At 48.4% G+C, this 14,327-nt stretch overlaps 1 protein-coding gene across 1 annotated transcript in view; it reads right to left on the reverse strand.

The window, feature by feature from the left end:
- Positions 1-14,327, reverse strand: part of COL6A1 (collagen type VI alpha 1 chain) — a 56,752-nt gene that overhangs the window by 16,153 nt on the left and 26,272 nt on the right. The window contains exons 19-23 of the mRNA XM_056856862.1: positions 14,092-14,154; positions 8,378-8,440; positions 4,423-4,485; positions 2,960-3,022; positions 14-64 (exon numbers count right to left, since the gene is read on the reverse strand). Of these exons, the coding sequence (XP_056712840.1) occupies positions 14-64; positions 2,960-3,022; positions 4,423-4,485; positions 8,378-8,440; positions 14,092-14,154 (303 nt within the window). The remainder of the gene's footprint in view (positions 1-13; positions 65-2,959; positions 3,023-4,422; positions 4,486-8,377; positions 8,441-14,091; positions 14,155-14,327) is intronic.

The raw sequence follows: 14,327 nt of genomic DNA on the forward strand, positions 1-14,327 counted from the left end.
GAATGCAACTCACTGGGAAGCCAGGGAATCCATCTGTGCCGTTGCCCGGGGCCCCATCTTCTCCCTGGAAGGAACATGAAAAGAAGTCATCCTCTTATTAGCAATGTTATTGGCACTTTTCAGCAGACAGAGTGCCCTTGTCCAATAGTACCTTGGGCATCCTGGTCTGCAGGCCAATTACGCCAACCAGACAAAATCTTTGTAGATGTCATTAATTAAAGTTACGGCAGTGTAGGGAAGTTACTTCACTGTACCTTCAAGTCAGCCTTAGCTTTGCTGGGGTAACTGGAAGGGTTGCCAGTTCCTTCTTCGCAACCAGCGGGAGGTTTTTGGGCGGGGCCTGAGGTGGGTGGAGTTTGTGGAGGGGAGGGACTTCAATTCTACGGAGGCCAATTGCCAAAGCAGCCATTTTTTCCAGGTGAACTGACCTCTATCGGCTGGAGATCAGTTGTAATAGCAGGAGATCTCCAGCTACTACCTGGAGGTTGGCAACCCTAGTAACTAGCCAGAAAGAGGAGAGGGGCAGCATGCCTGGGAAGGAGCAGGAAAATGGCCAGCTTTGGCCTGACTTTGGCTATGATAAGCTGTCCCAGGGCAAAGTCCCACTTCTCTCAGGCAAGGGAAAAAAGTCATGCTTCAGAAGGAATTATATTCTCATCGAAGTGAATGTAGAAGCTAAAATGGCTTCTCTTTTTCTTGTGTCATCTCCACACCTGTCAATGTGTGATAGCAATTAATTCTGATCTGACCCTAGGGTTGCCAGCTCTGGGTTGGGAAATACCTGGAGATTTTGGGGGTGGAGTAGGCTTGCCAGGCCCCGTAGCTCCACCAGTAGGAGCTTTGCAGGGCCACGGCCGAGGTACGTGATGCGCGCGCACCCCACGCGACACACATCACTTCCGAGTTTACCTGGAAGCGACGCGGCCGCTCTAGCAATCTCGGCTGAAATAGCCGAGGTTGCCAGAGCGGCCGTGTCACTTTTGGGTAAACCTGAGAGTGATGCATGTGCTGCGTGTGTGCACACACCCACTCAGTGCCCACCAGCCCTCAGCTGGTCGGTGGGCAGCCCAGTGGATTGGCATGATTTTACCCACCACCACCGGGCACTTGGCAACCCTAGGGTGGAGCCTGAGGAAAGCGGGGTTCGGGGAGGAGAGGGACTTCAATGTCATAGAGTCCAATTGCCAAAGCGGCCATTTTCTCCAGGGGAACTGATCTCTGTTGCCTGGAGATCAGTTATAATAGTGGGAGATCTCCAGCCACCAACTGGAGGTTTGGTAAACCAAAGTTAGCGTGCTGTAAATAGTTAGCAAACCAAAAGACAGCAATGACTGCAAATAACAAACAAATAACTTCTTTATGCTACCAAAGGCATATAAGAATACAACCAATCTATGGTACAGGCAAAAAAATTGTCCATAATCAAATATTTGGCCACAATGAAAAGAGAGGTCCTAGAACATTGCTAGGAGCATTCATTTCTTTCTTTTCTTTTCTTTTCCAAGAGGTAAGGAGTGATGGAACAATCCAACAGAAGCCCGGTTTCCTTTCTGTTTCGGCTTAAAAAACAGCCTTCCTCAGGGGCCACTAAATAAACAAAATAAGCCACATGCAGTGTATCGGCTGCCCTGTATTAATATGTAGCGATGATTATTATTTTATTATTTTTATGCCGATACACTGCATGTGGCTTATTTTGTTTATTTAGTGGCCCCTGAGGAAGGCTGCTTTTTAAGCCAAAACAGAAAGGAAACCGGGCTTCTGTTGGATTGTTCCATCACTCCTTACCTCTTGGAAAAGAAAAGAAAAGAAAGAAATGAATGCTCCTAGCAATGTTCTAGGACCTCTCTTTTCATTGTGGCCAAATATTTGATTATGGACAATTTTTGTGCCTGTACCATATATTGGTTGTATTCTTATATGCCTTTGGTAGCATAAAGAAGTTATTTGTTTGTTATTTGCAGTCGTTGCTGTCTTTTGGTTTGCTAACCAACTGGAGGTTGGCAACCCTATCTGACCCATTGCATTTAATAAATACCAGTACTTTCAACTACAAGCTTATGCCCACAGAAATAGTTCAGGTCAATATGTGAAATCCCAATGCAGCTTCTGCCTGAAATGTTGAAGTTATTATTAAAGTTATGCAATACCTCACTCCCTGACATTTTATGGCTGGCTCCGCCTCCTGTGTCAGCCATTTTGTGGTTGGCTCCACCTCCTGCAGCAGCCATTTTGTCATTGCACCCACCACTGTGTGTCAGAATTCAAAAGGTGCCTGCAGGCTCCAAAAGGTTGGGGACTCCTGCTCCAGAACAAGCATCTCCCTGGCCTGTAATGCAGCATCCCATCCTCTAAACCTCTGGTATCTTTCTCCTACCCCTTTGACCCTCTCCTCTCCCCATCCCTGCCCAATGTGAGGTTTTGATCCAGTCTAGGGTTCATCCTTTCGTCCTGTATTCCCAGCCCACAGAATCCTCAGATGCTTGCTTTCCCAGGCACTACCTACTTCCTGCCTCTTCCTTTAGAAGAAGAAGAGTTGGTTTTTATATGCCGACTTTCTCTACCACTTAAGGAAGAATCAAACCGGCTTACAATCACCTTCCCTTCCCCTTCCCACAACAGACACCCTGTGAAGTAGATGGGGCTGAGAGCTCGAAGAGAACTGTGACCAGCCCAAGGTAACCCTGCTGGCTTCATATGTAGGAGTGGGGAAACCAACCTGGTTCACCAGATTAGCCTCCGCCACTCATGTGGAGGAGTGGGGAATCAAACCTGGTTCTTCAGATTAGAGTCCACCGCTCCAAACCACCATGCTGGCTTTATCTCTTTAGCCACTTTGTGTTATACCCAGGCTCTCTAGCATGCCCTTAGCATTTCCCCTCCCCTTTCATCCCATTTCCTGTTTTGTCATTTTTAAATTTTCCCCTCCTAAATTCACTCTTCCACTTCCTCTACTTACCCGTTCGCCCATCAAGCCAGCATCTCCAGGTAATCCAGGTGGCCCAAGAGGTCCTTTGGGGCCCTGTATATCACAGAAAACACCTTGTCTTATTGCCCAGGTAATTAATGCGGATAATATGAGTCTGATGATTTTCGTTCAGTTTTTGGTAGATTACTGCTCTAGCGCTTTCCTTGCCCTGACGAACGTAGAAGGGATTCACGAGACATTCCCCTTCCTCGTCTTTATTCTTTCTTGACGGGAGGGTATTTGCTCAGATGTCCGACCAGGCAATAAGCCTGCAGTAGACTAGAAGGATAACAGCCCCATGGGGCAGAGTGGTAAGCTGCAGTATTGCAGTCAAAAGCTCTGCTCACGACCTGAGTTCGATCCCAACGGAAGTTGGTTTCAGGTAGCCGGCTCAAGGTTGACTCAGCCTTCCATCCTTCCGAGGTCAGCAAAATGAGTACCCAGCTTGCTGGGAGTAAAGTGTAGATGACTGGGGAAGGCACTGGCAAACCACCCTGTAAACATAGTCTTCCTAGTAAACGTCGGGATGTGACGTCACCCCATGGGTCAGGAATGACCCCATGCTTGCACAAAGGGACTACCTTTACCTTTAGATTAGAAGGGCCTGTCATATTCATGACCCGCTTGGAAACCAGATTGTCGGCTCAGGCAATCTACAATTACAATCCATCACAATACACACAACAGTTGTCGCGGTTGGTGGTGCGGTTTGCAGAAATGGCTGATGCCATAGCAGAGCTTCTCTTTGGAAGGACAAAAAGCCTTGTTTAAGCTAGGGAAGGAGACATTCTTTTGTGTTGATGGACTGGAAATGGGAATGGAGGATTAAAAGATGGCTCCCTCAAGTTTGTTCCCACCCAAAGTGTCGAGTCTGTGCCCTCTCTCTAAACCTCCTGCCATCTCCATTCCCTGGCCCCACAGTGGGTCCAAGGAAAATCCTCACCTCCCCATCCCCAGATGTTTAGTTAGCTGCTGCAGTAGGGATTCCTCACTCAGGCCGAGCTGCTTCCAAATGGCAACGGCTCTTGCCTTTTCTGTTCCTTCTTGCTGAGGCAGCTATTAGGCGCTGGATGAGCCGTGATGCCTGAAATCCTCTACCCCCGTCTCCTGATGACCTAGCTGCGGTTACTGCTGTTGTTTTTCCTGACTCTGTAATATTTCCTCCCCATCCCCATCCCCACGTTGATAGGTTGGGGCTTCCTCACTTGGGCTGTGGATTTGTGAGCTGGTGTTTATAGATGCTGTACACAGGGACAAATTTCGGACATGCCTTCCAAGTATCCTCAGATGGAGGAGTTCACATCTGGAAAGCACATGTTGTCTAACCGTGGACATGCCCTGGAATGACCCTAAATGTGAAGTGGCTGGTTTTTCAAGCCCTTTAGGGAAGGGATATCCCTTTCCTGCCTGTCTCTTGCCAATTTAGGAATACGTTGACATGAAAATATACTAACCTCTGGTCCGGGAGACCCTTCGTCTCCTCTGTACCCCTTAGGTCCAGCTGGGCCAGCCTCACCCTAGAAGAATTAAAAACCAGATCAGTGGTTCTCTTCCTCTAAACATGTTCTTTGGGTAGGGGCAAGACAGCCAGATAGAAGCTCACAGATCTGCAGCTGATGACCTATACTGTAGTTCAGTGGTTCCCAAAGTAGGCAGTACCACCCCCTGGGGGGTGGTGGGATTACCTAGGGGGGCACTAAGAGGCAGGGGGCAGCAGGGGGGTGCTAGAGGTGGGCCCCATCATCTGTGTTGTTGGGTAGGGTAGGGGGCACTGGGGTTGAGTTGGTGGAACCAAGGGGGCGGTGGCCCGAAAAGTTTGGGAACCACTGCTGTAGATTCAACCTCTTTGGCAAAAATGACTAAGAAAGCTGATGCCACGCTGAACTTTTTGTTAGCAGCTCTTGCAAGGAGTTCAGCGTGGCATCAGCTTTCTTAGTCATTTTTGCCAAAGAGGTTGATCCTGTTACTGGGAACCACTGCTGTAGATTCACGTTTCAGAGACTGGAGGAAAACATATGATACATACACACACACACACACACACACACACACAAGACAAACAGGATTCCCTCTGAAGACCTTTCATTATTAGGACTGCCAGCAAATGAGCGTTTACAATGATTACCATGGCAGGTTTCCAAAGATGTGCAGTTTAATAGTTATCAGAGACTCATTCCAAAATCAGATATACTAATCAGATATACTAATGCAATGAGTTTCCTCCAGGCCCCAAATTGCTACAGAGACCCAAGAGCGCAGCCAACGTTGGCTTGACTCAAGGTAAACTGAGAGAATTTATCCACTGTGAAGTCTTCCCTTCCCACTCTCTCTACTCTTCAGTCACTGTATGGCAGATATCCAAGACGCAAATGATGAAAACAGAGCTTAACCCACTTGGATTATGGACGCATCTGTATCTAAAGCTGCAATCTAATCTACACTTAACCAGGAAGTAAGCTCCAGTTGAGCAAAATGAGTAAACATGGAAAGAAGTGGGCTGCTGATGCATCTAATGAAGCTGACGGGCAGCAGATTCTGGACGGACAAAAGGAAATCCTTCTTTTACTCAACATGTGATTAAAATGTGGGGTTGGCCATCAGAGGGTGTAGTGATGGTCACAGGCATGAAAGGCTTTAAAAGAGGATTAGACAGATTCATGGAGGAGAGGTCAATCAGTGGCTGCTAGCCATGGTGACTAAAGGGAATCACCACATTCAGAGGCGGTAAACCTCTGAAGCCCAATGCCAGGAGGCAATATCAGGGGAAGGCCTCAGACTCTCTGCCCTATCACTGGCCCTCCAAAGTAACTAGTTGGCCACTGTGTGAGACAGGATACTAGACAAGATGGACCACTGGTCTCATCCAGCAGGGCTCTTCTTTACGTTCTTATGTAATTGTACACTGGCCTATGATTTGATATTGAGCCACTCTGAAGACAGCTCACACGTGAAGAAGAAGAGTTGGTTTTTATATGCCGACTTTCTCTACCTTTGTTTAAAAAGGAGAATCAAACTGGCTTACAATCTCCTTCCCTTCCCCTCCCCACAACAGACACCTTGTGAGGTAGGTGAGGCTGAGAGAGCTCAAAGAGGACTGTGGCTAGCCCAAGGTCACCCAGCTGGCTTCATGTGGAGGAGTGGGGAATCCAACCCTGTTCATCAGATTAGAGTCCACTGCTCATGTGGAGGAGTGGGGAATCAAACCGGGTTCACCAGATTAGAGTCCACCGCTCCTAACCACTATACCACACTGGCTCTCCTGATGAGATGACTGATAAGGGTCACTACTTCATGTAAGCCAAGGCAAACCAAGCCAGCATAGCTTGATACTCTTGATACTCTTATCGTTAAGCTGGCAGCCCTTCATTTAATGGGGCAATTTCAGGTTTTCAAGAGTTTCATACAGCCCCAAGACCCAGCAGTGCACTGACAATCCGGTGAGCAGCATCCGTGGCCACAAGAACAATTGGACTTCCCATTGAAAGCTGCAGGACAGAACTTTTTGAAGTTAAAGAAACAGCCATTTTCCCAGCAGGTCAGGGCGTGGGGAGCAACCTCAGGGGAAGCACTGACCGCCTGATCGCATGGAAAAGGGCCTCCCATCAAGCCTCTTCACCAAACTGCCCTGTGGCTCAATCAAGAGGCATAAGTTCCGGCTAAGAAAATAGTCCTGGCAGAAGGAATAAGTGCTTGGCCGAGAGACCTTTTCTCTTCCCTCTTAGAAAGCCACAGGTGCTAAATAAAAGACAACACAGGTTGTGGGAATAAATGAACGTGCAGCCCTGGAATAAAAAGTGTTAACAAATAAGCCCAGAGAGACAATAAGTGGAGCTGAGGCACCAAGAACCCTCAAAAAAAAAAAAAAAAAAAAAAAAAAAGGGAAGGCTGGGTTGGGCTCACCACAAAAGTTGGAGAGAAGGATGATGGAAGAGCAGAATCTACTTGCCAAGTCCTTTACTTCTCTACCCAACTGTTGTGTCCAGCTCTACCCTTTCCTAAACTTCGGAGCTGAATTTCTCAGACTCTTCCAACTTCATGTCAACCACATATTTTATCTTTCCTTACATTTATGGGTTTAACTCCTACATCATGCCCTGTCTGAAGTACCAGGGCTCATTTTTTTGTTTTTGCTTCCATAGAGGGGGAATCTGCCAGTACTCCTTCTTGTGCAGTTTCTGAGATTTCTTCCTCTGTGTTTTGAGCAACCCTTGCACCTTCGCTTCTGTTAACCGTCCCCCCCACCACACACAGAACAAAGAGACAGCTCCTGCTTCAGCGTGAGCTGTGGGATTATTCGAGGAAGGCTCTCACCCCCAAGATGGTGCGTGGGCCAGCGTTTGTTCCCGCGGCTGCTGTTTTTCATTTGGAACAGTGGCTCTGGCACAGAACATCTGTGTTTAATTTCAGCCGGGCTTAATGTTGTTGCTCTAAAACACTGGTGCTTAACTACGAGCTGGAGCGATCGGTGTCTTTCGACAGAGGGAACAGAATGCTCTCCTCTGGCCGCAGGAGGGGACCTTCCTGAGGCTGAGGAGTGACCCCCCCTCCTCACCTCTAGGCTGGGGTGCTCCGCTGAGGGCAGACCTGGAGTGGCCCAGGCCTGCAGCAGTAGGGGCCAGATAGGAAAGTGAAAAAAAAATTTATTCCAGAAGGAGTGACAATAAATACTGAGTTGACCGCATGGATTCTGTCAGGAATCACATGGGAGTACGGCCTGCTGCTAAACACTCCAAGTTACTCAGGGTTAGTCCATCGGGTGAGTTTTCCTGAGCCCAAGAAGCAGAGCTCGGCATCTCTAACCTGGGGCACTCAGTTAAGTGTTGCGCTGGAATTAAATCCAGATGTAGAATTTCCATGGTTGTGCTCGCTTGTCCCTTGGTAGCGTCTGAGGGGAATATAAAAACTTGATCTATGATGAGGAAGAACCATGCCTTATTTAGTTGTCCTTTAATGGTGGATTAAAACACCCTAAATAAACCCATGAATAAAACATAAATGAGCTGCAATGAGCTTTCCTGTGGTGGTTTTGGGAACCTCTTACACAAAGGCCAGTTGCAGCTTTGTCTGTGGGACAGAGGTCACACAGAGGAGAGAAGCAGGGTTCCCATTTGCCCACTTATGGTAGGAGACCTCCAGGCAATCGGCTGATGGGTGGGTGAGAACTGGGTCCAAAGCCTCACCCACCTAACAGAAGTTCTGACCATAGAGTTCCAGGTGATTCCTAGAGTTACCCAGAAGTGACAAGCAATCATCAAAAATGGCCTGGCAGCCCTATAGAGAAGATCAGCAGTAGATCAGAGCAGACTCCCAGCCTTGATGCCCTATTCTTCCCTGAGCCTCTGTTCTGACTCTTCTCTGCCCATACAGGAGACGTGGGATGGGGAAATAAAAGGGTTGACAACATCTTACTGGTTCTCCAGGTGGTCCAAATGGTCCTTCACGGCCTTGATCACCCTGTGGTCCTGGTTCACCCTAAAAAAGCAGGGGGGGGGATCAATCCAAGGCAATACTTTGCAGAGCAGAAAAATGAGGTTTTCAGGAATGAACAAGATGCTTTCTTAAGTTTTTATTTCTGCTGATTTCCCCCCTGTAATCAATAGACAGTGCCCAGTTATAACCACCAGCAGGAGTTCTCTGAAGTCAGGTGAGTTTAGAGGTTGTGGATTAGCAGCTCAGAAAGAGAGATTTGATCATATCCTGCTCAGCATCAGTAAAACAGGTGTTTGCTTTCAGATTGGAACACAGGCTGAACCCTCTACCATCATTCAAGATACCGTAGCTGTTTTTAACTGGCCTGGAGAAGATGACTGAAAAATATATTCAATGGGCTGAATGGGGCTAAGGCATGAACAGATGCCATGGGCAAAGCACATGGCCATGTAGGTACTCCTCACAGACACAAGCACACCCTTCACTATGTATAAATGATCTGACCACATCAGTTAACTTTTTTGCGTGTACAGTTACCACACTAACAACCAGAGGCTCCAACACACATTCATTCTACATGCCAGCATGCCAACGGATGCAGTTGATGAGTTTATTCCTGCCGAAGCTGCACTCCACATAGGGTTGCCAGGTCCCTCTTCACCACTGGCGGGAGGTTTTTTGGGGCAAAGCCTGAGGAGGGTGGAGTTTGGGGAGGAAAGGGACTTCAATGCCATAGAGTCCAATTGCCAAAGCGGCTATTTTCTCCAGGGAAACTGATCTCTATCAGCTAGAGATCAGTCGTAATACCAGGAGATCTCCAGCTAGTACCTGGGGGTTGGCAACCCTAATTCCACAGCTATACCAGCAAGTGCTTTACCCACGATCAATTGCATGCCTCTTTCAATCCTGTTTCCTGCTAAGGAGCGTAAGACTGTCTTATCTTCATGTAACGTTTCCAGCAGCAGCCATTATCCTCCCCAGTCAAGATGAGGCCCCACCATATTAGACTCCAGATATATCCACTCCAAGGTTAGAAGCCTTGAGTTTGAGCACTTCCTTTCATTTCAAATTCTCTTTCTGTGCAGCTCTTGCTTTCTGCAGACTGCCAAAAGTATCGCTGCAGAAGTACCCACGACCTTTGTGCAAAAGAAGGCCAAGAAACGCCAGCGATCCCTTGCACAATGTGGTAGGACTCGACTACAAACATACTTCGGGAACAGACTGGCTTCAGGAATTTACAAACAACTCCATGGTTATACGTTAGTGATGGTGGTGCTGTGGTGGTTCCTACTGATCAAAGTCTTTTAAAATTTGCGGGAACCAGGGTGGGATTCTGGAGGAGACAGAGCTGCTTTTTATCCAATTTCTAAGTGGGACAAGCACTGAGAATACGAGCTGGATGGTATCGCCTTCATTTGGTGTGATTCATAAAAGTGGGGAGGGTCCTCTCGAAAGCACCAGCAGCACTCTCATGGCATCCCCCGTTTCCCCTCAAGCCAAAACTTGACGTGACAGAACATTTGGCAGCGTCGGCTGAGATCAGGAAATGCCGCGGCTTCCACCCCGCGCGCTCTGAGCCAGTTGGGTCAGCAGCCAGTTCTCTGAAAACTGGACAAGCTGCGTTCACATACACAGACTCTTGGCCTTGAGAACAGCAGGAAATGAACTCCTCAGAAATCCCTCCTCCGTCCACTCAAATCAGCTAAGCTGAAGAATGATAAAATCTTTTCACTGAGGATCTAGGTCTACCATCCCATGCTCCATCACTAGGGCACAGTGAGGGTAACAGTCAGTCTCACACACCAGACAAGATGGAAGCCCCCTTTCCATCTTTCTGCTGTTGAAAGCAGGCCACGAGGACAATGTTCATTGGCCACTGAAGCTGACAAGACCCACTCGCAAGGGTCTTTTATGCATGGCTGTTTCCCTCGCGGTCACCCCTCCGACGACTTCGGGTCTTTGTTCGGATTGCGCGTGCCGTTTCCGACTGTCAGAGGTCGCCTCGCCCTCCCCCTGCGTTTCCCCAGCATTTTCAGGGACCTGCTTTATCTCGAATTTGAAAACACGGGCAAAACAAGGGGGGAAGCAGGGGGAGAGCGAGGCGACTTCTGACGGGCGGAAACGGCATGCCCAATCCAAACGAAGACCCAAAGTCGTCAGAGGGGTGACTATGAGGGAAACAGACATGCATAAAAGACAAAGGAGACTCAAAGTGTTAACTGACAATACCATGGAATAGCAACGAACTGCCATAAGGGGAGGGATTCATAGGGTTGCCAGCTCCAGGGTGGGACATTCCTGGAGATTGGGGGTGGAGCTTGGGAAGGGCAGGGTTTGGCAAGAGGAAGGCTTCAGCAAGGTATCATGCCATACAGCCCACCCTCCAAAGCAGCCATTTTCTCCAAGGGAACGGATCTCTGTTGTCAGGGGATCAGTTGTAATTTTGGGAGATCTCTAGACTCCACCTGGGCGTTGGCAACCCTAGGAGGGAAGGGAGGGGGCTGGGCTGGGAAGGCAGCTTAGCCGAATAAGTACTTCTGCTAAAAAAAATAGGTGTGAACTCTCCTTGAGGAAGGGGGAAGAGTCTATCAGATCAGACTCCCCGTGGAGTGTAAGGGAATGATATGGTCGGTGGGAATTTTGTAAAGTTCTGTGTTGCTGGGCTTTTTCAGGAGTGTCATCCTCTTTGCCTGAATGGGATTATTTCCACAAATGATGCAGAGACAGCATTCAGTGTTTAACATATCTGGATGATGACATCACAAACATCTGGATCAAACATATTCCCCACCACCCCGGCCTTTTAAATTCAAAGAGGCCACACCCTCTGTGCAAGAGCCCAGATGCTGCCCTTTCAATAATAGAGCTAATGAAACTTGTTCAAGACCACATCCATTTTGGGGGTGGGGGTGTTAAAAATAGCACTTCAAGTATTTAATGAGAATGCAAATCTCCATTCCTGTCAGCCTAGTTAAACGCAAGGTCTCTAAATCATAAAATACCACATTAGAATTGTGCACATCTGCAAGAGGCCATGAGGTTGCATAAAGTATAGATTCCTTTCACGCCACAGCCTCTGGAGAACCCTTGAGAGAGAGAAAAGGACCTGTGGCCAGATCAGTATGGCCAGGGGGTCTAAAGGTCACTTGTAGAAGAAATCTCGCTAGATGCTGGGAACAGGATAGCACCCCACAAATATTGTAGGTGATTCCGAAAGGTATTCTGAATATCACTTGAGAAAGTGCCTTGAAACTGGGAAGCAACCCCCTCTTTTTCGTTGGAAAGAAATCTCCATTCAGTGCATTCTCCTGGAATTATTTTCACATCACATTTGCCCACATCTGGACCCCAGTACAGTTGCATTGTGATTCGGGGGGGAAAACATAAAATGTAAACAGAGAGCGGAAATTTAGATGAGATTTAAACATGACTCCTGATGCCACGCGGCTCCCCCAAACACAACAGGCAGATTTACGGGGTTGTGTGCTTGTACGGGCTCCAGAGAACAAAACTGTTTGCAGTCAGCTCAGGAAGTTCCTCCAAGACAGAAAGCCAAATCTTAAACATTTACAGGGAGTAACACAACGCAAAATACTTCAGAGAAATCAGCATGTATAGAAGACGGACAACGCGACGCCAACTTTCATGGAGCAGTGGAGTCCTTTGCCAGAAGGAGGCAAATGAACTTTCGGTAAACCAGGAAGTGACATTAATTGCCCCCCCTTCAGCTGGCCTGCTTCTGCCTGCTGGCCAGCTGAGGGGCGGTGGGCAGTCCCCTTAATTGGTGGGCAATTGCCTGCCATTACCTGGTATCTGGCAACCCTAGCAGTCATTGAAATGAAAGAGTTTTCCATTGGAGGATCAGGTGGACTGGTGAGCACTTGGGCTTTCCTTAGGCAGTGTGTGGTTCCATTCCCACTTAACCACTACACCATGCTGGCTCTCCTGGAGTTTTCAGGGTAGGACACATCTCCTCATGGGAGGCACTGAACAGATGAACGTCGGAGCTCCTGACGGCAATTTTTCAAACATTCAGCAGCGCTAACTTTTTTTCTCAGTGGCACTAGTACATTTTTCCATCCTCCCTGGCGTAAGATGGGGGCACTGCCCATGTTGGTTTTGGACAGACGGATGCTACCAAATGCCCAGTTCCACTCATGTGCCGTTGGGATGATTCAGCTCGGGGCAGACATATAAAACATTTTCCGACTTGCTCCCAACCCTTACAGAGGAATTTCAGCCCCTGCCCCCCACGCTGCACAGTTCTCGGTTTGTTTAGCACCAATCTATGAACGCAGTTCAGGAACTGCCCAATGACTCACAGGGAGTCCCCACCCCAACACAACGACAAGACGTTCTGTGCAAAACTGGGTGTTAATGGAAACAGGTAAGACTTTAGGGCGTGGATGCAAAAAGGCTGCTCTTTTAGGTGCTTGCACTAATTAGAACTATTTTCCCATTAATCTGGGGTCACGTGAAGCTGCCTTATACTGAACCAGATCATTGGTCCCTCAAGGCCAGTACTCAAACTGGCAGTAGCTCTCCAGGGACCCAGGTAGAGGCCCTTCACATCACTTACCCACCTTGTCCTTTTAACGGGAGATGCTGGGGATTGAACCTGGGACCTTCAGCATTCAAACCAGAGGTTCTTCCACTGAGCCACAGCCCCTCCCCATGACCTGTCTTAAACTTTACACTTCCTTCTTCGAAGAAATCAAACCTCACACAAAAGATGCCTTGAGCTTCACATTAGATAGTAGAGTTTTGCTTTTCACGATCTATCTGTGTTGTTAATAGGCTTGCCAGCTCCGGGTTGGGAAATACCTGGATATTTTGGGGGTGGGGCCTGACGAGAGTGGGGTTTAGAGTGGGGAAGGACTTCAATGCCATGGAGTACAATTTCTAAAGCGGCCCTTTTCACCAGGGGAACTGGAGGTCAGTTGTAATAGTGGGAGATCTCCAGCTACCACCTGCATGTACGAGGGGGCAGAGGAGAGGACGGGGCTGTTCCAGAAATGGCACATCTGCAATCTTTTAGAGCCCACAGGCATGTGCTTGCTTTGGCCTCCATGGGACAAACTCTTGTTACCTTGCCCTGTGTGTGTATAGTGCCATCAAGTCACAGCTGACTTATGGCGACCCGGTAGGGTTTTCAAGGCAAGAGACGAACCGAGGTGGTTTGCCATTGCCTTCCTCTGCGTAGCAATCCTGGTATTCCTTGGTGGTCTCCCATCCAAGTACTAACCAGGGCCAACCCTGCTTAACTTCTGAGATCTGAAGAGAGCAGGCCAGCCTGGGCCTTCACCAGGGCCCTGAACAGAGCTTGGCAAGGGGCTATGCCAGCTCAAACACAGCCTCAGCTAGGGTTACCAACTTCCAGGTGGGACCTGGAGATCTCCCAGAATTGGAACTGACCTCCAGGAGACAGAGATTAGTCCCCCTGGAGAAAAATGGCTGCTTTGGAGGATGGATTCTATGGTATTATACCACACTGGGGTCCTGCTCCTCCCCAAACCCATCCCTCCCCAGGCTATGCCCCACAATCTCCAGGTATCCCCCAACCCAGAGCTGGCAACCCTAGATTCAACATCTCTCTCTCTTTCTGGCCCAGCTTGGACAACTTCCATGGATGCTTAGAGCTGCACGACAAAGGGAAAACATTTCCATCGAACTATGCAGTAGTTCTGTTTTACCTTGTCTCCTCTCGGTCCACGGACTCCTGGGATACCTAGCGGCCCCCTTTCTCCATTGGCGCCCTGCACGAGAAGAAACATACTGCACTTAGAAATATTTTACACGTCCCATTCAACTATCCATCTGACCGACCAACTAGCTTCTGTGCCGTGGAAGAAGTGCCAAATATACCAGGGCAGGACCAATGCGTTAAAGAGCAATACTTTTCTCATCCAATGGCTACCTTGGCAGTGGG

Source organism: Euleptes europaea, chromosome 10 (assembly GCF_029931775.1).
Source record: "Euleptes europaea isolate rEulEur1 chromosome 10, rEulEur1.hap1, whole genome shotgun sequence".
Lineage (NCBI taxonomy): Eukaryota > Metazoa > Chordata > Lepidosauria > Squamata > Sphaerodactylidae > Euleptes > Euleptes europaea.